Source organism: Pseudorasbora parva, chromosome 5, assembly GCF_024679245.1.
Source record: "Pseudorasbora parva isolate DD20220531a chromosome 5, ASM2467924v1, whole genome shotgun sequence".
Lineage (NCBI taxonomy): Eukaryota > Metazoa > Chordata > Actinopteri > Cypriniformes > Gobionidae > Pseudorasbora > Pseudorasbora parva.
Window position 1 is genome coordinate 3569794 of NC_090176.1, and position 22500 is coordinate 3592293.

The 22500-nt window shown below is 42.8% G+C and overlaps 1 protein-coding gene, 1 long non-coding RNA gene and 1 other non-coding gene across 4 annotated transcripts in view; 1 reads left to right on the top strand and 2 right to left on the bottom strand.

The window, feature by feature from the left end:
* The first annotated feature begins 1269 nt into the window (after positions 1 to 1269).
* Positions 1270 to 1342, top strand: trnar-ccu (transfer RNA arginine (anticodon CCU)). Its single transcript has one exon. It is a non-coding gene; the product is annotated as a tRNA-Arg (tRNA).
* A 2607-nt stretch (positions 1343 to 3949) lies between these two features.
* On the bottom strand, positions 3950 to 21774 carry LOC137075807 (uncharacterized). Its single transcript, XM_067444762.1, has 18 exons — positions 21697 to 21774; positions 21083 to 21166; positions 20043 to 20533; positions 19600 to 19927; positions 18691 to 19492; positions 18385 to 18594; positions 16905 to 17323; positions 15459 to 16609; positions 13855 to 14182; positions 12946 to 13747; positions 12640 to 12849; positions 11160 to 11578; positions 9714 to 10864; positions 8110 to 8437; positions 7201 to 8002; positions 6895 to 7104; positions 5415 to 5833; positions 3950 to 5119 (listed from the first exon to the last, which is right to left on the bottom strand). The coding sequence occupies exons 1-18, from the start codon at positions 21772 to 21774 to the stop codon at positions 3950 to 3952; spliced, it is 9402 nt and encodes a 3133-aa protein (XP_067300863.1).
* A 23-nt stretch (positions 21775 to 21797) lies between these two features.
* The window catches only part of LOC137075910 (uncharacterized), a 2226-nt gene continuing 1523 nt past the window's right edge, over positions 21798 to 22500 (bottom strand). For both annotated transcript variants that reach the window (XR_010905115.1, XR_010905114.1), the window contains one exon: positions 21798 to 21831. This is a non-coding gene — a long non-coding RNA (uncharacterized lncRNA). The remainder of the gene's footprint in view (positions 21832 to 22500) is intronic.

Below are 22500 nucleotides of genomic sequence, written 5' to 3' on the forward strand. Positions count from 1 at the left end.
AATCATTTTCACCAGATATCATCTGTGACTGAGGACCACTTTGTGTGTGCCTAAACGCAAGTCCTATTGAAAGCACCTGTGAATTGGAGCTCTTCTATGGCGAGCAGAGTGGCCCGGTGGCCTGGTAAATGAATTGTTCATCTGGATTACTTTGTGTGCTGGCCTCGATTAAATACCAAGCCTATTGTTGTCACGGAATCAGCAGTAAATGGGGCATACAAGGGCTTATTTTTGACAGCCCCAGTGTCCTAATGGATAAGTCACTGGCCTCCTATGCCAATGTTTGTGGGTTCGAGTCCTGTCTAGGGTGGTTTTCAGCAGAGTGGCGCAGCGGAAGCGTGCTGGGCCCATAACCCAGAGGTCGATGGATCGAAACCATCCTCTGCTAAGTCTTCTTTACTTATGCAAATTCTCTGTCCCCACTTGAAGAAAAGCTGCCACAGGTCTATGCTAAAACCCTTTGTTGTTTTCATCTGTTCTCGTTTATGACAGAGGAGCACTTGATGTGTGCCTAAACACAAGTCCTTTCCAAAGCATCTGGGAACGGCGCATGTGTCGCCAGGAGCAGAGTGGCGCAGCGGAAGCGTGCTGGGCCCATAACCCAGAGGTCGATGGATTGAAACCATCCTCTGCTAAGACTTTCTTTTTTTTTTTTTACTTATATAATGCTCTGTTCCTTGCTGAAGAAAAGCTGCCTCTGCTCAAAGCTAAAAACCCTTTGTTGCTTTCACCTGATCTCATTAATGACTTTTCTGGCAGAGGCACTTCATGTGTTACTTCATGTGTGCCTAAACGCAAGTCATTTTGAAAACACCTGTGAATGGGAGCTTTTCTATAACAAGCAGAGTGGCGCAGCGGAAGCGTGCTGGGCCCATAACCCAGAGGTCGATGGATCGAAACCATCCTCTGCTAAGGCTTCTTCTCTTATTTACATGGTTTATCCCAAATTAAGAGCAACTTCCACATCCCGCTTGTGAAAACCTGGAGCCTCTTGGTCCTGGAACTATAACAATACTGCACAATGTTCTGGAAAGCTGGTGTAGTAGTCGCTTGTTGAGAAATCTTTGTGTGTAGGACCTGTTTAAATGCCTCATTAACTGAGCCACCTGAATGAGATGGAGAATTAGAAGAGCAAGCGAGTCATACCCCAGTGGCCTGTCGAAGCAGCCGCTCAGTGGATCACTTTGTGTGCTGGCCATGTGTAAATGCCAAGCCTTTTGTTGTCACTGAAGCAGAAGTAATGGGGCACACGAGAGATGGGCTTTAACAGCCCCAGTGGCCTAATGGATAAGGCACTGGCCTCCTAAGCCAGGGATTGTGGGTTAGAGTCCCATCTGGGGTGGGTTTACAGCAGAGTGGCACAGCGGAAGCGTGCTGGGCCCATAACCCAGAGGTCGATGGATCGAAACCATCCTCTGCTAAGACCACTTTACTTATTTACGTGTCTTGTTCCTATTTGAAGAAGAGCTAATGCACTTCTATTCTGAAGCCATAATCATTTTCACCAGATATCATCTGTGACTGAGGACCACTTTGTGTGTGCCTAAACGCAAGTCCTATTGAAAACACCTGTGAATTGGAGCTCTTCTATGGCGAGCAGAGTGGCCCGGTGGCCTGGTAAATGAATTGCTCATCTGGATTACTTTGTGTGCTGGCCTTGATTAAATACCAAGCCTATTGTTGTCACGGAATCAGCAGTAAATGGGGCATACAAGGGCTTATTTTTTACAGCCTCAGTGTCCTAATGGATAAGTCACTGGCCTCCTATGCCAATGTTTGTGGGTTCGAGTCCTGTCTAGGGTGGTTTTCAGCAGAGTGGCGCAGCGGAAGCGTGCTGGGCCCATAACCCAGAGGTCGATGGATCGAAACCATCCTCTGCTAAGTCTTCTTTACTTATGCAAATTCTCTGTCCCCACTTGAAGAAAAGCTGCCACAGGTCTATGCTAAAACCCTTTGTTGTTTTCATCTGTTCTCGTTTATGACAGAGGAGCACTTGATGTGTGCCTAAACACAAGTCCTTTCCAAAGCATCTGGGAACGGCGCATGTGTCGCCAGGAGCAGAGTGGCGCAGCGGAAGCGTGCTGGCCCCATAACCCAGAGGTCGATGGATTGAAACCATCCTCTGCTAAGACTTTTTTTTTTTTTTTTTACTTATATAATGCTCTGTTCCTTGCTGAAGAAAAGCTGCCTCTGCTCAAAGCTAAAAACCCTTTGTTGCTTTCACCTGATCTCATTAATGACTTTTCTGGCAGAGGCACTTCATGTGTTACTTCATGTGTGCCTAAACGCAAGTCATTTTGAAAACACCTGTGAATGGGAGCTTTTCTATAACAAGCAGAGTGGCGCAGCGGAAGCGTGCTGGGCCCATAACCCAGAGGTCGATGGATCGAAACCATCCTCTGCTAAGGCTTCTTCTCTTATTTACATGCTTTATCCCAAATTAAGAGCAACTTCCACATCCCGCTTGTGAAAACCTGGAGCCTCTTGGTCCTGGAACTATAACAATACTGCACAATGTTCTGGAAAGCTGGTGTAGTAGTCGCTTGTTGAGAAATCTTTGTGTGTAGGACCTGTTTAAATGCCTCATTAACTGAGCCACCTGAATGAGATGGAGAATTAGAAGAGCAAGCGAGTCATACCCCAGTGGCCTGTCGAAGCAGCCGCTCAGTGGATCACTTTGTGTGCTGGCCATGTGTAAATGCCAAGCCTTTTGTTGTCACTGAAGCAGAAGTAATGGGGCACACGAGAGATGGGCTTTAACAGCCCCAGTGGCCTAATGGATAAGGCACTGGCCTCAAGCTGGGGAACAATAGTCCAACAAAGGCGGGGAAGAAGGGAAGAAAAGGGGGAAGGAAGAAAGGGAGAAGGGGAAGAAGAGAGGGAAAAAATGAAGAAAAGAAAGGGTGAAATGTGACGTTCAGAGATTTTTCTTCCTAAGCATATGTCTTGTGATGCCTTTTCCGGTTACTTCGTGTGGGAAAATCACGCATTTACATTACACTGTTTTCTATTGCAGGTGCTCACCAAGACCGGGGTTCGATTCCAGCAAAAGACAGCTTTTTGTAATATTTATATTTGAATTAAATAAACACATTTTTGGATGCATACTGTTCCAGTGTTAATAAAATACACATATGTAATTTGTTTGTTGTGTTTTTGATATTCTTTCATGAAAAATAAAATTACCAATGTTGTTATTATTTACTAGTTATTATATATTTGATCTAATCAAGCATTTGTTTTAGGTTACATTCACACAAGACTTTTGCAAATCTGTATTTGAAAGATGCAACCCATTTGCTGAAAAATGTTTGTCACATTAATAAGAAAATGTACAAATTATTTTTTTATTGTTGCAGTGTTATATGAAAGTAAAAAGGTCAACAAAACAAATTTTTGTAATATTTATATTTAAATGAAATAATATATTTTTTAATGTATACTGTTCCAGTTCTAATAAAATACACATAAATAGTTTGTTGTGTTTTTTGATGTTCTTTAAAGAAAAATACAATTATCAATGGAACGGTGTTATTATTATATTATTATAAACAAAGATGCGACCCATTACTGAATAACCAATATGCTGAAAAAGGTCTATCACAAGATCAAGAAATGTACAAATGATCTTTTAATATACAAATGTTTTATTGCTGCAGTGTTATATGAAAGTAAAAAAGTCAAAATGCAATCACTTTGCCAATTTGTTTTTATTTTGCAATTATGCAAACAGAACAGTAATGAATGTTAAATAAAATAAAATGTTAAACAAATTTTCAAACATAAAAGGTCAATAAAATGTTAAATAACAACTTTAAAATATTAAATGTACAATTGTAAAAATCAATAAATAGGTTTTCAAAAACAAGAAAGAAAATGTTAAATAAAGTTTAAAAATATTCCACGCTATATACAATAATATATATATACATATTAAAAAAAAGATAAATTATTTAGAAATGGTTCGCCGCATTTCCTCTAACCACACCTCCTTGCAAACTGTCTCAGTCTGTGGGCAATACACCCTGCCCCTGTACTGGCTATGTCCCGTTGCACTGGTTTTGTATTGCCCACATTTTTTGCACGTGTTTGCCTCTACAGTTCTCCTGTAGGGTCTCTTAGGCATGGTTTCTGGTGTAGCAGGCTGTGAGCTGGTTCCCCGCACCACTGTAGGCTGTAACAGTGGCTGGATCATTGGCATTCCTTGTACCATTTGAACACCTTGGACCATTGGGATTCCCTGGACCATTTGGACTCCCTGGTACATTGGCACCTGAAACACTGGCACACTGTGGAACCCTGGTGCTGCTGGTATCATAATATTTGGTACCATCTGCAGTGATGATCCAGGGGCTGATGGTGTCACCAACATCTGGCTCTGCGCTGGTGCCTTGGGTCTGAGAGGGGGTCGCCCAACAGAAGTCTGCCTCTGCTTTGCCTGACCTGCTGTGCTCTCTGGCAGCTTAAACTGGTGCTGTTCCCCTGGTTGTTCTGGCTCAGTCCGTAAGCGTTTAGCAACCTGGAGAGGCTCCTGAGCAACATGGAGGGGCTGAGGCAACTGAATACCCTGAAGCAGCACAGACAGTTCCTGCTTTTTCTGTCTGTTGTTGTACCACTGAATCAGGGTGTTCTGGTTAACCTCCACCAGCTGGATTGACGTCCCTCCCATCACCAAGCCGTTGCCCAGTACAAGCTGCCTTATCCTGCGATAGTCTTGCAGGATCAGAGACCATCTCGACAGGGCTCCTTTGCCTTTTCTTTTGGGGCTTGGGTGAGCATTGCAAAGTCTGATGAAGATGGTCTCCACCAGACGGCAACAGTCAGGCCACTGAGCAGCTATGCCACTTGCACCCAGCACACATCTGATGGTGCTCTCTACCCCTGGGTTCTGAGTGGGCCTCTTTGGGACTCTGAAGCGTCCACTCAGCAGTCTCTTTTGGTAACGAGCTGCTTTCACCACCCCTTTCTTGTCCTGGTCATCCAGGTTCTGCCAAAGAGCAATTATTGTGTTGGCTTCCTGGTTGGTCAGGCTGAGGGTTGTGTGACCCCGGAGTTCCACCAGATATTCTGCCAGCCTGTCCACATGCTGATAACCCGGGACATTTTGGTAGTCAACAGCCTATTAAAAATACAAACACACAAACAAAGAAATTACTACATGACATCTATTTGATGCAAAATTCTGTTATTTTCCTGTTTATCACAAAAAAGCTCTTTTGACCCAATATGTATAGATCAAAGCACTATAGAAATAAATCTGACTTGATGCATATTTCCTGCTTACTTATGACTTTAGGCTTTACGTTTACATTTAGAATATGTAGAAAGTCTGGATTTAAAGCAATGGATGTTAATTCATCACTGTTTGAAATATTATACTTGATTTGAAAGAAATACAAAGGAGTGGTATTTACCATCTCTCCATCATCATCATCATCATCATCATCGTCGTCGTCATCATCCTGACCAGCATCCTCTGGCTCTGAGGGGAAAGGAGAGACAGCAGTCCCTGAAGGTCCAGCTGATGAATGAGACTGTGTGAGGCCATGTGTGGGGTCAGGGAGCAGTGAAGGGGATGTGGAGCCCAGTGCAGATATGTCACTGCTGGTGACCAGGGTGGGAGAACCCAGTGTGAGTGTGGAGGATGGTGACAGAACAGCTTCCGGATCAGTAATGGTGTGATCCTCGCTGATGTCACAGAAGCCCTCATCTTCATCTCGCTCCTCCACACTGAGGTCCTCAATGAGCTCTGCGGTCTGCTCAGAGTCTGGATTCATGTCCTGCAGTGACTGGCCAGTCTGCTGGAACAGGTACTGCACTCCAATGAGCTCACCTGAAACAAACACAATAAACAAGCAGAAATTAAATGTTGTGTATGATATTTGATAAATTAGGCTTTTGTAGTAGCTCATATAGTGTGATATTGTAAGAATAGAGCTGATAACATTTTTTTATTCAGAGGCGCAAAACCTTTAATTGTGGATGGCAAAACATAATGCAATACAGTGATGATTGAGAGACGTACAAATACATTTTCCTCAAAAGCCTGATCATATTTGATATTTACATGTAACATGATTTTTACTCTGCACTTAAGCCCTCATGTTTGCCATTAGTCTTTGTCTAGAATGGGTTAGGGTTAGCCCTTGTGTCTAGCCCTTGTGTCTAGCCCTTGTGTCTAGCCCTTCTCTAGCCCTTGTGTCTAGCCCTTGTGTCTAGCCCTTGTGTCTAGCCCTTGTGTCTAGCCCTTGTGTCTAGCCCTTGTGTCTAGCCCTTATCTCTAGCCCTTATCTCTAGCCCTTGTGTCTAGCCCTTCTCTAGCCCTTGTGTCTAGCCCTTCTCTAGCCCTTGTGTCTAGCCCTTGTGTCTAGCCCTTATCTCTAGCCCTTGTGTCTAGCCCTTCTCTAGCCCTTGTGTCTAGCCCTTATGTCTAGCCCTTATCTCTAGCCCTTGTGTCTAGCCCTTCTCTAGCCCTTGTGTCTAGCCCTTCTCTAGCCCTTGTGTCTAGCCCTTGTGTCTAGCCCTTGTGTCTAGCCCTTGTGTCTAGCCCTTATGTCTAGCCCTTATGTCTAGCCCTTATGTCTAGCCCTTATCTCTAGCCCTCAGTCTTTGTCTAGCATTGAATGTAACGTTTTGAACTGCCGTGCTGTTGGAGAGTTTTGTTTAGCCAACGTCAAGTCAACGTCAGTTTCTTGTATTGCCAAGTTTTTTTTAATGTTTTGGATATTTTGATTAAACTGAACTTGGGTTCAGCAAACTTGCTGTCAGTGGACTAACAGGCCTTTAGAAATGTGCATAAGAAATATGATACGGTAGACTATAGAGTTATATCTAATATATTGACTGAGATTACACAGAAATTGCAAAATCATGAACAATAACAAATTCTCTCACCGGTGTAACGTGCAGGGGAACAAAATGTGGGGACCACTTTCCTGCCAAACAGCTTTTCGTAGTTGGTGTTTACACAGTGAACAAGTTCTCCTGTGTAACTACGCAAAGCTGATGGCTCCATTGACAGGGAAGCAGCCTCCCGGTCCTGGTTCCACCGGTGTAGACCCTCCAGCAGATAAATCTGAAAGTTCAGACTGTTCGCACTGGTTCCTGTAAATAGACACAAGCATATGGCGGGTTTTTAAGAAACACAGACACTTAATGAGCTTTCTTTACACATGCACATTGTATGTGACAAAGACATACCTGGGATGAACCGGTTCAGATGTAAATGAAAGGACTCGAGAGAAGTAGAGCCCCTTGCACATCTGTATGTCTTCAGAAGCATGCCTCCCTTGGTTAAGCTCCCCGTCTCTGTATAGAGCACAACACCAGGGGGATCTTGAATGCATTTAACATGCTTCTTCTGGACATTCCAGATGTGCTCCATCCTTTCTCTGTCCAGGAGAGGAACACCCAGGGAGTCATTGCCCCTGCTGCTCAGGAGCTCTGTAAGCAGTCGCTCAAGGAGAAGGATGGTAGTCTCCTCTCCATGGGTCCTCCTCCGGCAATGAAGGGCCAGCTCTCCCCTGGTGAGATGCTTGTGGACATCTTCATCTGTCAGCGCAGGCCAACCCTGGGATATCAGCTGCTCTCTCTTTGCCACGCGAAGCTCAGAAACATCAGCCGCATCCCACTCAAAAATGCATGCTGACAGCCGTGACATGAAGATGGGATACAGTTGATGGGCATCAGTTGTACACCCCAAGGCAATCCTGCGCATAAAATGCCAGATGTCCAAGCGTATCAGGAGATCTGGCCAACCTCTGAATCTAGTTTTGAGCTTGGTCTCGCCCACCTCAGTGCAACAGCCACAGTCCACGTACAATACAGCAGGTGGGTCCACACCAGCCTTCTGGTACCGTTTCACCAGACCATCCACCATAATGTCCAGTCCTGCTCCTTCCTGGGCTGTAAGCACACTTATGAGCACCTGACCAAACTCGTTGCCAACAGAGGTAAGCCAGAGTCCCGTTCCTCTTGCCGTCCCAGCCAGCTTCTTGGTGATCTGTAATATACATGATATGAAGCATGCTGTAAATGTAATGAAACTGCAGACTGCCATGCTTTGATATAATAAAAAACAACATAAATTAACAAAAATCCACCACTAACCTTTTTAGTGGAATCCATCTTCAAGATAGAGCCATAGGTGGATGTAATCCTTGCATGGATTTCATCCAGCCTTGTCAGGATGTCTTGGCTGTAGACTGTAAGCAGCCACTTACAGCTTGGCACCACTGTAGGCTCTGGGGGTTCCTGAAATTTTACTGGCAACACCCCGGGTCCATTGAGGAAGTCCACACATTGCGTGGTGTACCGGGCCAGCCGCTGGAGCCACTCCTCGCTGTGGTTCTCTCGCAGTTGTTTTATGACCCGGGTGGGACTGTTGCCAAGGCCACGTTCACGGAGAAGCCGAATGACCCTCATATCACAGGCATACCTTAGGAAAAGCAAAATCCACACATTTATATATTTTACATATTTGTTTTGTAAAGTATTTGCTAATAAATGTGATGATGGACTATCAACTGGATGTGGAATGAAAAGCTGGGGAACAATAGTCCAACAAAGGCGGGGAAGAAGGGAAGAAAAGGGGGAAGGAAGAAAGGGAGAAGGGGAAGAAGAGAGGGAAAAAATGAAGAAAAGAAAGGGTGAAATGTGACGTTCAGAGATTTTTCTTCCTAAGCATATGTCTTGTGATGCCTTTTCCGGTTACTTCGTGTGGGAAAATCACGCATTTACATTACACTGTTTTCTATTGCAGGTGCTCACCAAGACCGGGGTTCGATTCCAGCAAAAGACAGCTTTTTGTAATATTTATATTTGAATTAAATAAACACATTTTTGGATGCATACTGTTCCAGTGTTAATAAAATACACATATGTAATTAGTTTGTTGTGTTTTTGATATTCTTTCATGAAAAATAAAATTACCAATGTTGTTATTATTTACTAGTTATTATATATTTGATCTAATCAAGCATTTGTTTTAGGTTACATTCACACAAGACTTTTGCAAATCTGTATTTGAAAGATGCAACCCATTTGATGAAAAATGTTTGTCACATTAATAAGAAAATGTACAAATTATTTTTTTATTGTTGCAGTGTTATATGAAAGTAAAAAGGTCAACAAAACAAATTTTTGTAATATTTATATTTAAATGAAATAATATATTTTTTAATGTATACTGTTCCAGTTCTAATAAAATACACATAAATAGTTTGTTGTGTTTTTTGATGTTCTTTAAAGAAAAATACAATTATCAATGGAACGGTGTTATTATTATATTATTATAAACAAAGATGCGACCCATTACTGAATAACCAATATGCTGAAAAAGGTCTATCACAAGATCAAGAAATGTACAAATGATCTTTTAATATACAAATGTTTTATTGCTGCAGTGTTATATGAAAGTAAAAAAGTCAAAATGCAATCACTTTGCCAATTTGTTTTTATTTTGCAATTATGCAAACAGAACAGTAATGAATGTTAAATAAAATAAAATGTTAAACAAATTTTCAAACATAAAAGGTCAATAAAATGTTAAATAACAACTTTAAAATATTAAATGTACAATTGTAAAAATCAATAAATAGGTTTTCAAAAACAAGAAAGAAAATGTTAAATAAAGTTTAAAAATATTTCACGCTATATACAATAATATATATATACATATTAAAAAAAAGATAAATTATTTAGAAATGGTTCGCCGCATTTCCTCTAACCACACCTCCTTGCAAACTGTCTCAGTCTGTGGGCAATACACCCTGCCCCTGTACTGGCTATGTCCCGTTGCACTGGTTTTGTATTGCCCACATTTTTTGCACGTGTTTGCCTCTACAGTTCTCCTGTAGGGTCTCTTAGGCATGGTTTCTGGTGTAGCAGGCTGTGAGCTGGTTCCCCGCACCACTGTAGGCTGTAACAGTGGCTGGATCATTGGCATTCCTTGTACCATTTGAACACCTTGGACCATTGGGATTCCCTGGACCATTTGGACTCCCTGGTACATTGGCACCTGAAACACTGGCACACTGTGGAACCCTGGTGCTGCTGGTATCATAATATTTGGTACCATCTGCAGTGATGATCCAGGGGCTGATGGTGTCACCAACATCTGGCTCTGCGCTGGTGCCTTGGGTCTGAGAGGGGGTCGCCCAACAGAAGTCTGCCTCTGCTTTGCCTGACCTGCTGTGCTCTCTGGCAGCTTAAACTGGTGCTGTTCCCCTGGTTGTTCTGGCTCAGTCCGTAAGCGTTTAGCAACCTGGAGAGGCTCCTGAGCAACATGGAGGGGCTGAGGCAACTGAATACCCTGAAGCAGCACAGACAGTTCCTGCTTTTTCTGTCTGTTGTTGTACCACTGAATCAGGGTGTTCTGGTTAACCTCCACCAGCTGGATTGACGTCCCTCCCATCACCAAGCCGTTGCCCAGTACAAGCTGCCTTATCCTGCGATAGTCTTGCAGGATCAGAGACCATCTCGACAGGGCTCCTTTGCCTTTTCTTTTGGGGCTTGGGTGAGCATTGCAAAGTCTGATGAAGATGGTCTCCACCAGACGGCAACAGTCAGGCCACTGAGCAGCTATGCCACTTGCACCCAGCACACATCTGATGGTGCTCTCTACCCCTGGGTTCTGAGTGGGCCTCTTTGGGACTCTGAAGCGTCCACTCAGCAGTCTCTTTTGGTAACGAGCTGCTTTCACCACCCCTTTCTTGTCCTGGTCATCCAGGTTCTGCCAAAGAGCAATTATTGTGTTGGCTTCCTGGTTGGTCAGGCTGAGGGTTGTGTGACCCCGGAGTTCCACCAGATATTCTGCCAGCCTGTCCACATGCTGATAACCCGGGACATTTTGGTAGTCAACAGCCTATTAAAAATACAAACACACAAACAAAGAAATTACTACATGACATCTATTTGATGCAAAATTCTGTTATTTTCCTGTTTATCACAAAAAAGCTCTTTTGACCCAATATGTATAGATCAAAGCACTATAGAAATAAATCTGACTTGATGCATATTTCCTGCTTACTTATGACTTTAGGCTTTACGTTTACATTTAGAATATGTAGAAAGTCTGGATTTAAAGCAATGGATGTTAATTCATCACTGTTTGAAATATTATACTTGATTTGAAAGAAATACAAAGGAGTGGTATTTACCATCTCTCCATCATCATCATCATCATCATCATCGTCGTCGTCATCATCCTGACCAGCATCCTCTGGCTCTGAGGGGAAAGGAGAGACAGCAGTCCCTGAAGGTCCAGCTGATGAATGAGACTGTGTGAGGCCATGTGTGGGGTCAGGGAGCAGTGAAGGGGATGTGGAGCCCAGTGCAGATATGTCACTGCTGGTGACCAGGGTGGGAGAACCCAGTGTGAGTGTGGAGGATGGTGACAGAACAGCTTCCGGATCAGTAATGGTGTGATCCTCGCTGATGTCACAGAAGCCCTCATCTTCATCTCGCTCCTCCACACTGAGGTCCTCAATGAGCTCTGCGGTCTGCTCAGAGTCTGGATTCATGTCCTGCAGTGACTGGCCAGTCTGCTGGAACAGGTACTGCACTCCAATGAGCTCACCTGAAACAAACACAATAAACAAGCAGAAATTAAATGTTGTGTATGATATTTGATAAATTAGGCTTTTGTAGTAGCTCATATAGTGTGATATTGTAAGAATAGAGCTGATAACATTTTTTTATTCAGAGGCGCAAAACCTTTAATTGTGGATGGCAAAACATAATGCAATACAGTGATGATTGAGAGACGTACAAATACATTTTCCTCAAAAGCCTGATCATATTTGATATTTACATGTAACATGATTTTTACTCTGCACTTAAGCCCTCATGTTTGCCATTAGTCTTTGTCTAGAATGGGTTAGGGTTAGCCCTTGTGTCTAGCCCTTGTGTCTAGCCCTTGTGTCTAGCCCTTCTCTAGCCCTTGTGTCTAGCCCTTGTGTCTAGCCCTTGTGTCTAGCCCTTGTGTCTAGCCCTTGTGTCTAGCCCTTGTGTCTAGCCCTTATCTCTAGCCCTTATCTCTAGCCCTTGTGTCTAGCCCTTCTCTAGCCCTTGTGTCTAGCCCTTCTCTAGCCCTTGTGTCTAGCCCTTGTGTCTAGCCCTTATCTCTAGCCCTTGTGTCTAGCCCTTCTCTAGCCCTTGTGTCTAGCCCTTATGTCTAGCCCTTATCTCTAGCCCTTGTGTCTAGCCCTTCTCTAGCCCTTGTGTCTAGCCCTTCTCTAGCCCTTGTGTCTAGCCCTTGTGTCTAGCCCTTGTGTCTAGCCCTTGTGTCTAGCCCTTATGTCTAGCCCTTATGTCTAGCCCTTATGTCTAGCCCTTATCTCTAGCCCTCAGTCTTTGTCTAGCATTGAATGTAACGTTTTGAACTGCCGTGCTGTTGGAGAGTTTTGTTTAGCCAACGTCAAGTCAACGTCAGTTTCTTGTATTGCCAAGTTTTTTTTAATGTTTTGGATATTTTGATTAAACTGAACTTGGGTTCAGCAAACTTGCTGTCAGTGGACTAACAGGCCTTTAGAAATGTGCATAAGAAATATGATACGGTAGACTATAGAGTTATATCTAATATATTGACTGAGATTACACAGAAATTGCAAAATCATGAACAATAACAAATTCTCTCACCGGTGTAACGTGCAGGGGAACAAAATGTGGGGACCACTTTCCTGCCAAACAGCTTTTCGTAGTTGGTGTTTACACAGTGAACAAGTTCTCCTGTGTAACTACGCAAAGCTGATGGCTCCATTGACAGGGAAGCAGCCTCCCGGTCCTGGTTCCACCGGTGTAGACCCTCCAGCAGATAAATCTGAAAGTTCAGACTGTTCGCACTGGTTCCTGTAAATAGACACAAGCATATGGCGGGTTTTTAAGAAACACAGACACTTAATGAGCTTTCTTTACACATGCACATTGTATGTGACAAAGACATACCTGGGATGAACCGGTTCAGATGTAAATGAAAGGACTCGAGAGAAGTAGAGCCCCTTGCACATCTGTATGTCTTCAGAAGCATGCCTCCCTTGGTTAAGCTCCCCGTCTCTGTATAGAGCACAACACCAGGGGGATCTTGAATGCATTTAACATGCTTCTTCTGGACATTCCAGATGTGCTCCATCCTTTCTCTGTCCAGGAGAGGAACACCCAGGGAGTCATTGCCCCTGCTGCTCAGGAGCTCTGTAAGCAGTCGCTCAAGGAGAAGGATGGTAGTCTCCTCTCCATGGGTCCTCCTCCGGCAATGAAGGGCCAGCTCTCCCCTGGTGAGATGCTTGTGGACATCTTCATCTGTCAGCGCAGGCCAACCCTGGGATATCAGCTGCTCTCTCTTTGCCACGCGAAGCTCAGAAACATCAGCCGCATCCCACTCAAAAATGCATGCTGACAGCCGTGACATGAAGATGGGATACAGTTGATGGGCATCAGTTGTACACCCCAAGGCAATCCTGCGCATAAAATGCCAGATGTCCAAGCGTATCAGGAGATCTGGCCAACCTCTGAATCTAGTTTTGAGCTTGGTCTCGCCCACCTCAGTGCAACAGCCACAGTCCACGTACAATACAGCAGGTGGGTCCACACCAGCCTTCTGGTACCGTTTCACCAGACCATCCACCATAATGTCCAGTCCTGCTCCTTCCTGGGCTGTAAGCACACTTATGAGCACCTGACCAAACTCGTTGCCAACAGAGGTAAGCCAGAGTCCCGTTCCTCTTGCCGTCCCAGCCAGCTTCTTGGTGATCTGTAATATACATGATATGAAGCATGCTGTAAATGTAATGAAACTGCAGACTGCCATGCTTTGATATAATAAAAAACAACATAAATTAACAAAAATCCACCACTAACCTTTTTAGTGGAATCCATCTTCAAGATAGAGCCATAGGTGGATGTAATCCTTGCATGGATTTCATCCAGCCTTGTCAGGATGTCTTGGCTGTAGACTGTAAGCAGCCACTTACAGCTTGGCACCACTGTAGGCTCTGGGGGTTCCTGAAATTTTACTGGCAACACCCCGGGTCCATTGAGGAAGTCCACACATTGCGTGGTGTACCGGGCCAGCCGCTGGAGCCACTCCTCGCTGTGGTTCTCTCGCAGTTGTTTTATGACCCGGGTGGGACTGTTGCCAAGGCCACGTTCACGGAGAAGCCGAATGACCCTCATATCACAGGCATACCTTAGGAAAAGCAAAATCCACACATTTATATATTTTACATATTTGTTTTGTAAAGTATTTGCTAATAAATGTGATGATGGACTATCAACTGGATGTGGAATGAAAAGCTGGGGAACAATAGTCCAACAAAGGCGGGGAAGAAGGGAAGAAAAGGGGGAAGGAAGAAAGGGAGAAGGGGAAGAAGAGAGGGAAAAAATGAAGAAAAGAAAGGGTGAAATGTGACGTTCAGAGATTTTTCTTCCTAAGCATATGTCTTGTGATGCCTTTTCCGGTTACTTCGTGTGGGAAAATCACGCATTTACATTACACTGTTTTCTATTGCAGGTGCTCACCAAGACCGGGGTTCGATTCCAGCAAAAGACAGCTTTTTGTAATATTTATATTTGAATTAAATAAACACATTTTTGGATGCATACTGTTCCAGTGTTAATAAAATACACATATGTAATTAGTTTGTTGTGTTTTTGATATTCTTTCATGAAAAATAAAATTACCAATGTTGTTATTATTTACTAGTTATTATATATTTGATCTAATCAAGCATTTGTTTTAGGTTACATTCACACAAGACTTTTGCAAATCTGTATTTGAAAGATGCAACCCATTTGATGAAAAATGTTTGTCACATTAATAAGAAAATGTACAAATTATTTTTTTATTGTTGCAGTGTTATATGAAAGTAAAAAGGTCAACAAAACAAATTTTTGTAATATTTATATTTAAATGAAATAATATATTTTTTAATGTATACTGTTCCAGTTCTAATAAAATACACATAAATAGTTTGTTGTGTTTTTTGATGTTCTTTAAAGAAAAATACAATTATCAATGGAACGGTGTTATTATTATATTATTATAAACAAAGATGCGACCCATTACTGAATAACCAATATGCTGAAAAAGGTCTATCACAAGATCAAGAAATGTACAAATGATCTTTTAATATACAAATGTTTTATTGCTGCAGTGTTATATGAAAGTAAAAAAGTCAAAATGCAATCACTTTGCCAATTTGTTTTTATTTTGCAATTATGCAAACAGAACAGTAATGAATGTTAAATAAAATAAAATGTTAAACAAATTTTCAAACATAAAAGGTCAATAAAATGTTAAATAACAACTTTAAAATATTAAATGTACAATTGTAAAAATCAATAAATAGGTTTTCAAAAACAAGAAAGAAAATGTTAAATAAAGTTTAAAAATATTTCACGCTATATACAATAATATATATATACATATTAAAAAAAAGATAAATTATTTAGAAATGGTTCGCCGCATTTCCTCTAACCACACCTCCTTGCAAACTGTCTCAGTCTGTGGGCAATACACCCTGCCCCTGTACTGGCTATGTCCCGTTGCACTGGTTTTGTATTGCCCACATTTTTTGCACGTGTTTGCCTCTACAGTTCTCCTGTAGGGTCTCTTAGGCATGGTTTCTGGTGTAGCAGGCTGTGAGCTGGTTCCCCGCACCACTGTAGGCTGTAACAGTGGCTGGATCATTGGCATTCCTTGTACCATTTGAACACCTTGGACCATTGGGATTCCCTGGACCATTTGGACTCCCTGGTACATTGGCACCTGAAACACTGGCACACTGTGGAACCCTGGTGCTGCTGGTATCATAATATTTGGTACCATCTGCAGTGATGATCCAGGGGCTGATGGTGTCACCAACATCTGGCTCTGCGCTGGTGCCTTGGGTCTGAGAGGGGGTCGCCCAACAGAAGTCTGCCTCTGCTTTGCCTGACCTGCTGTGCTCTCTGGCAGCTTAAACTGGTGCTGTTCCCCTGGTTGTTCTGGCTCAGTCCGTAAGCGTTTAGCAACCTGGAGAGGCTCCTGAGCAACATGGAGGGGCTGAGGCAACTGAATACCCTGAAGCAGCACAGACAGTTCCTGCTTTTTCTGTCTGTTGTTGTACCACTGAATCAGGGTGTTCTGGTTAACCTCCACCAGCTGGATTGACGTCCCTCCCATCACCAAGCCGTTGCCCAGTACAAGCTGCCTTATCCTGCGATAGTCTTGCAGGATCAGAGACCATCTCGACAGGGCTCCTTTGCCTTTTCTTTTGGGGCTTGGGTGAGCATTGCAAAGTCTGATGAAGATGGTCTCCACCAGACGGCAACAGTCAGGCCACTGAGCAGCTATGCCACTTGCACCCAGCACACATCTGATGGTGCTCTCTACCCCTGGGTTCTGAGTGGGCCTCTTTGGGACTCTGAAGCGTCCACTCAGCAGTCTCTTTTGGTAACGAGCTGCTTTCACCACCCCTTTCTTGTCCTGGTCATCCAGGTTCTGCCAAAGAGCAATTATTGTGTTGGCTTCCTGGTTGGTCAGGCTGAGGGTTGTGTGACCCCGGAGTTCCACCAGATATTCTGCCAGCCTGTCCACATGCTGATAACCCGGGACATTTTGGTAGTCAACAGCCTATTAAAAATACAAACACACAAACAAAGAAATTACTACATGACATCTATTTGATGCAAAATTCTGTTATTTTCCTGTTTATCACAAAAAAGCTCTTTTGACCCAATATGTATAGATCAAAGCACTATAGAAATAAATCTGACTTGATGCATATTTCCTGCTTACTTATGACTTTAGGCTTTACGTTTACATTTAGAATATGTAGAAAGTCTGGATTTAAAGCAATGGATGTTAATTCATCACTGTTTGAAATATTATACTTGATTTGAAAGAAATACAAAGGAGTGGTATTTACCATCTCTCCATCATCATCATCATCATCATCATCGTCGTCGTCATCATCCTGACCAGCATCCTCTGGCTCTGAGGGGAAAGGAGAGACAGCAGTCCCTGAAGGTCCAGCTGATGAATGAGACTGTGTGAGGCCATGTGTGGGGTCAGGGAGCAGTGAAGGGGATGTGGAGCCCAGTGCAGATATGTCACTGCTGGTGACCAGGGTGGGAGAACCCAGTGTGAGTGTGGAGGATGGTGACAGAACAGCTTCCGGATCAGTAATGGTGTGATCCTCGCTGATGTCACAGAAGCCCTCATCTTCATCTCGCTCCTCCACACTGAGGTCCTCAATGAGCTCTGCGGTCTGCTCAGAGTCTGGATTCATGTCCTGCAGTGACTGGCCAGTCTGCTGGAACAGGTACTGCACTCCAATGAGCTCACCTGAAACAAACACAATAAACAAGCAGAAATTAAATGTTGTGTATGATATTTGATAAATTAGGCTTTTGTAGTAGCTCATATAGTGTGATATTGTAAGAATAGAGCTGATAACATTTTTTTATTCAGAGGCGCAAAACCTTTAATTGTGGATGGCAAAACATAATGCAATACAGTGATGATTGAGAGACGTACAAATACATTTTCCTCAAAAGCCTGATCATATTTGATATTTACATGTAACATGATTTTTACTCTGCACTTAAGCCCTCATGTTTGCCATTAGTCTTTGTCTAGAATGGGTTAGGGTTAGCCCTTGTGTCTAGCCCTTGTGTCTAGCCCTTGTGTCTAGCCCTTCTCTAGCCCTTGTGTCTAGCCCTTGTGTCTAGCCCTTGTGTCTAGCCCTTGTGTCTAGCCCTTGTGTCTAGCCCTTGTGTCTAGCCCTTATCTCTAGCCCTTATCTCTAGCCCTTGTGTCTAGCCCTTCTCTAGCCCTTGTGTCTAGCCCTTCTCTAGCCCTTGTGTCTAGCCCTTGTGTCTAGCCCTTATCTCTAGCCCTTGTGTCTAGCCCTTCTCTAGCCCTTGTGTCTAGCCCTTATGTCTAGCCCTTATCTCTAGCCCTTGTGTCTAGCCCTTCTCTAGCCCTTGTGTCTAGCCCTTCTCTAGCCCTTGTGTCTAGCCCTTGTGTCTAGCCCTTGTGTCTAGCCCTTGTGTCTAGCCCTTATGTCTAGCCCTTATGTCTAGCCCTTATGTCTAGCCCTTATCTCTAGCCCTCAGTCTTTGTCTAGCATTGAATGTAACGTTTTGAACTGCCGTGCTGTTGGAGAGTTTTGTTTAGCCAACGTCAAGTCAACGTCAGTTTCTTGTATTGCCAAGTTTTTTTTAATGTTTTGGATATTTTGATTAAACTGAACTTGGGTTCAGCAAACTTGCTGTCAGTGGACTAACAGGCCTTTAGAAATGTGCATAAGAAATATGATACGGTAGACTATAGAGTTATATCTAATATATTGACTGAGATTACACAGAAATTGCAAAATCATGAACAATAACAAATTCTCTCACCGGTGTAACGTGCAGGGGAACAAAATGTGGGGACCACTTTCCTGCCAAACAGCTTTTCGTAGTTGGTGTTTACACAGTGAACAAGTTCTCCTGTGTAACTACGCAAAGCTGATGGCTCCATTGACAGGGAAGCAGCCTCCCGGTCCTGGTTCCACCGGTGTAGACCCTCCAGCAGATAAATCTGAAAGTTCAGACTGTTCGCACTGGTTCCTGTAAATAGACACAAGCATATGGCGGGTTTTTAAGAAACACAGACACTTAATGAGCTTTCTTTACACATGCACATTGTATGTGACAAAGACATACCTGGGATGAACCGGTTCAGATGTAAATGAAAGGACTCGAGAGAAGTAGAGCCCCTTGCACATCTGTATGTCTTCAGAAGCATGCCTCCCTTGGTTAAGCTCCCCGTCTCTGTATAGAGCACAACACCAGGGGGATCTTGAATGCATTTAACATGCTTCTTCTGGACATTCCAGATGTGCTCCATCCTTTCTCTGTCCAGGAGAGGAACACCCAGGGAGTCATTGCCCCTGCTGCTCAGGAGCTCTGTAAGCAGTCGCTCAAGGAGAAGGATGGTAGTCTCCTCTCCATGGGTCCTCCTCCGGCAATGAAGGGCCAGCTCTCCCCTGGTGAGATGCTTGTGGACATCTTCATCTGTCAGCGCAGGCCAACCCTGGGATATCAGCTGCTCTCTCTTTGCCACGCGAAGCTCAGAAACATCAGCCGCATCCCACTCAAAAATGCATGCTGACAGCCGTGACATGAAGATGGGATACAGTTGATGGGCATCAGTTGTACACCCCAAGGCAATCCTGCGCATAAAATGCCAGATGTCCAAGCGTATCAGGAGATCTGGCCAACCTCTGAATCTAGTTTTGAGCTTGGTCTCGCCCACCTCAGTGCAACAGCCACAGTCCACGTACAATACAGCAGGTGGGTCCACACCAGCCTTCTGGTACCGTTTCACCAGACCATCCACCATAATGTCCAGTCCTGCTCCTTCCTGGGCTGTAAGCACACTTATGAGCACCTGACCAAACTCGTTGCCAACAGAGGTAAGCCAGAGTCCCGTTCCTCTTGCCGTCCCAGCCAGCTTCTTGGTGATCTGTAATATACATGATATGAAGCATGCTGTAAATGTAATGAAACTGCAGACTGCCATGCTTTGATATAATAAAAAACAACATAAATTAACAAAAATCCACCACTAACCTTTTTAGTGGAATCCATCTTCAAGATAGAGCCATAGGTGGATGTAATCCTTGCATGGATTTCATCCAGCCTTGTCAGGATGTCTTGGCTGTAGACTGTAAGCAGCCACTTACAGCTTGGCACCACTGTAGGCTCTGGGGGTTCCTGAAATTTTACTGGCAACACCCCGGGTCCATTGAGGAAGTCCACACATTGCGTGGTGTACCGGGCCAGCCGCTGGAGCCACTCCTCGCTGTGGTTCTCTCGCAGTTGTTTTATGACCCGGGTGGGACTGTTGCCAAGGCCACGTTCACGGAGAAGCCGAATGACCCTCATATCACAGGCATACCTTAGGAAAAGCAAAATCCACACATTTATATATTTTACATATTTGTTTTGTAAAGTATTTGCTAATAAATGTGATGATGGACTATCAACTGGATGTGGAATGAAAGTGTACTCACTTCCGTGTGAGGATGACCCGAAACTCAGATCGATGGCCCAGATCCAACTGTTGAAGGACAGTCTGACTCCAAGACACATGCGAGGCTTTACACTTGGCACAGATGAGGGTTTCTGTGACCATGTTGTACATCCTGTCGATGTCCAGAACCTGCCGTGCCCTTTTGTGCAGACCGCCTCCTGTCAGCTGGTGCTGTCCACAGGCAGGATTGGGACAGAGAACCTTGACCCTCCACAGCTTGTATGGCATCCACAGCAACAGAGCATGGCAAAAAAATCTGTCTGGAGCTGGAGCCTGATTGTATGTAAGTGCTGGCTGTGGTGGGTAATACCAGAGCTGTAGGTTTTCACGAAGCTCTGGTTTCCCCTTGGGTCCCGATTTAAAAAGTCTGCTGGCAATCCACCTGTGATCTTCCTGTGGCAAGGTCTCCGACCACAAACGATGCAGTCGAACTCCAGATGGAGCTTGCAGCAATGCTCCAGAAGGAGCAGTCTGTGAAAGAAAAATACCAAACATTTAGTTTAGCAAGGTCATTTGTTCAATAAGCACTTTATTTTTCCAAAACTACCCTCACATAAAACAGTGATTATTGCTACATCAAAACTTTAAAATAAAATATATTTTTGTATTAATCACTACTGTCATCCAAAAAGAAATGAATATTCTTAAAGCCAGGAAAGATTATCCTCTGTAATTTTACAAACAACATCTCTTTATTTAAAATATTTTAAACATCTGATTATGTAAATAATAATGTAAATATTTCTTTAAATTTAATATCAAGTTGATCCTTTGGGGAGCCAAGTCCTAACATTATGAGTTTACTTGGTTATTGTTTATTCAGCTTGAAAGTGTTTTAGGAAGCTACTGGAGTGGATGTCAACTACTTACTTTACCGTACATTAATAGAAAAAAATTTATACATATGTTCCAAAAAAATTTTTAAACTGTGTCAGCTGCTAACGCTACTTTGTGTTAAGTTACAGTTAATATGCCAATTCAATTACTTTTATAGACCAATAGAATTTTTAAATTACTTACAGAGACAATACTGCACGACTCTGTAGGACTGGTCACATCTGCAGTGGTTCTGGGGACAGAGGCTGGAACTCCAGGGTCTTGTGTCTGTACAATTATAATAAATATGATGTGAAATATAAGTGAAATATAATAGATGTTGTATATATAACAAGAGAAACAGTCAAACATAACTGTCCGATAATTTTAACTCATCCTAGATGAAATTATACAATACTATAATCGTATTTAAAAAAAAAGAATATTGAAGATTAATATAGTCAAAAACAGTAATACTGGGACATATTATTGCATTTTAAAATCGCTGCTTATTTGAATCTATTTTCAAATGTATTTAATGCATCTTCTTGAATAAAAGTATCAATTTCTTTAAAAACCCCTCACCAACTTTTAAACAGTAGTGTACTGTAGTCGCCTTTGGCTTTTGGCTTGTTCAGTTAGGGACACTTAATATTCAACTATATTACCAATCTGCCCGCATTGACACTATATGATAATTGAAATATAGTATTGTTCATTACGTTGAGATTTCCTGAAATACAAAATATGTTTCTAAAAAGTGCACAGGATTGGAGTGTGTCTTTATAGAATGCAATGTGGATTATGCCAGTACTTACAGAGTAGGTGCTTGTTATAGGATCACCGGACACTGCTGGGCTGGGCTGGTCAACAACCTGAGATGGTTTCCTAGCCATACTTAGATTGGGCTTTGCTGCTGCAATGTGGGACCCACCAAATCTTGGCTTGGTAAACTAAAATAGGGAAAAACAATTTCAATGAAAAGATTAAATTTAAATTATACATTAAATTATATAATTGCTGCAACAAATATATAATGACATATTTGGCAAATGAGAAAAAAAATCTATTGTTCCTATATTTTATTGTGTTAATTAAAGGAACTGCTTTCTTGCTGTATAGTTAAATACAATATGCATACTGTTTTCTGTAAAATGGTGTCCCTTAAGTGGTTCATGCTGTATGTTTGCTGAATAACTGAGAAAAAGCTGGACAATGGTATAAAAGTAATTTTTTTGTGTGTGTATTACCACCCTCTTGGTTAAGAGAGCAACCTAGATGAACCTCTTAATTGGTTATTACACTTGTAATGGCCACAAAGTAGATGCTAAATGGCTGAATTTATAATATGTGTATAATTAATGGTGCATAAGTGGAATGTTACCAGAGAAATTAATGGGACAATCTCTGAGGAAACAATTATTAATAATAGAGTTCCACAGAGAAGTGTCTTAGGCCCCCTTTTATTTCTGTTATACATGAATGACATGCAAGCTGTTTGTGACTCTAATTTGTTTTTATATGCTGGTAGGTGTGAAAAACATACCAGCCAAAACTCAGCTTTTTACTTTCTGTACTTCATTATATTTCAACTTAACTGTTATACTTTAAAACGTAAAATT

Bases quoted from the DNA above. Each gene is read 5' to 3' on its own strand.
- LOC137075807 (XM_067444762.1), bottom strand. From the start codon at position 21,774: ATGGCTAGGAAACCATCTCAGGTTGTTGACCAGCCCAGCCCAGCAGTG. The intron at 16,610-16,904 runs GTAAATACCACT...TATTTTTAATAG, and splicing joins ATGATGATGATGGAGAGATG to GCTGTTGACTACCAAAATGT. The intron at 5,834-6,894 runs GTGAGAGAATTT...TGTTTGTTTCAG, and splicing joins TTCCCCTGCACGTTACACCG to GTGAGCTCATTGGAGTGCAG.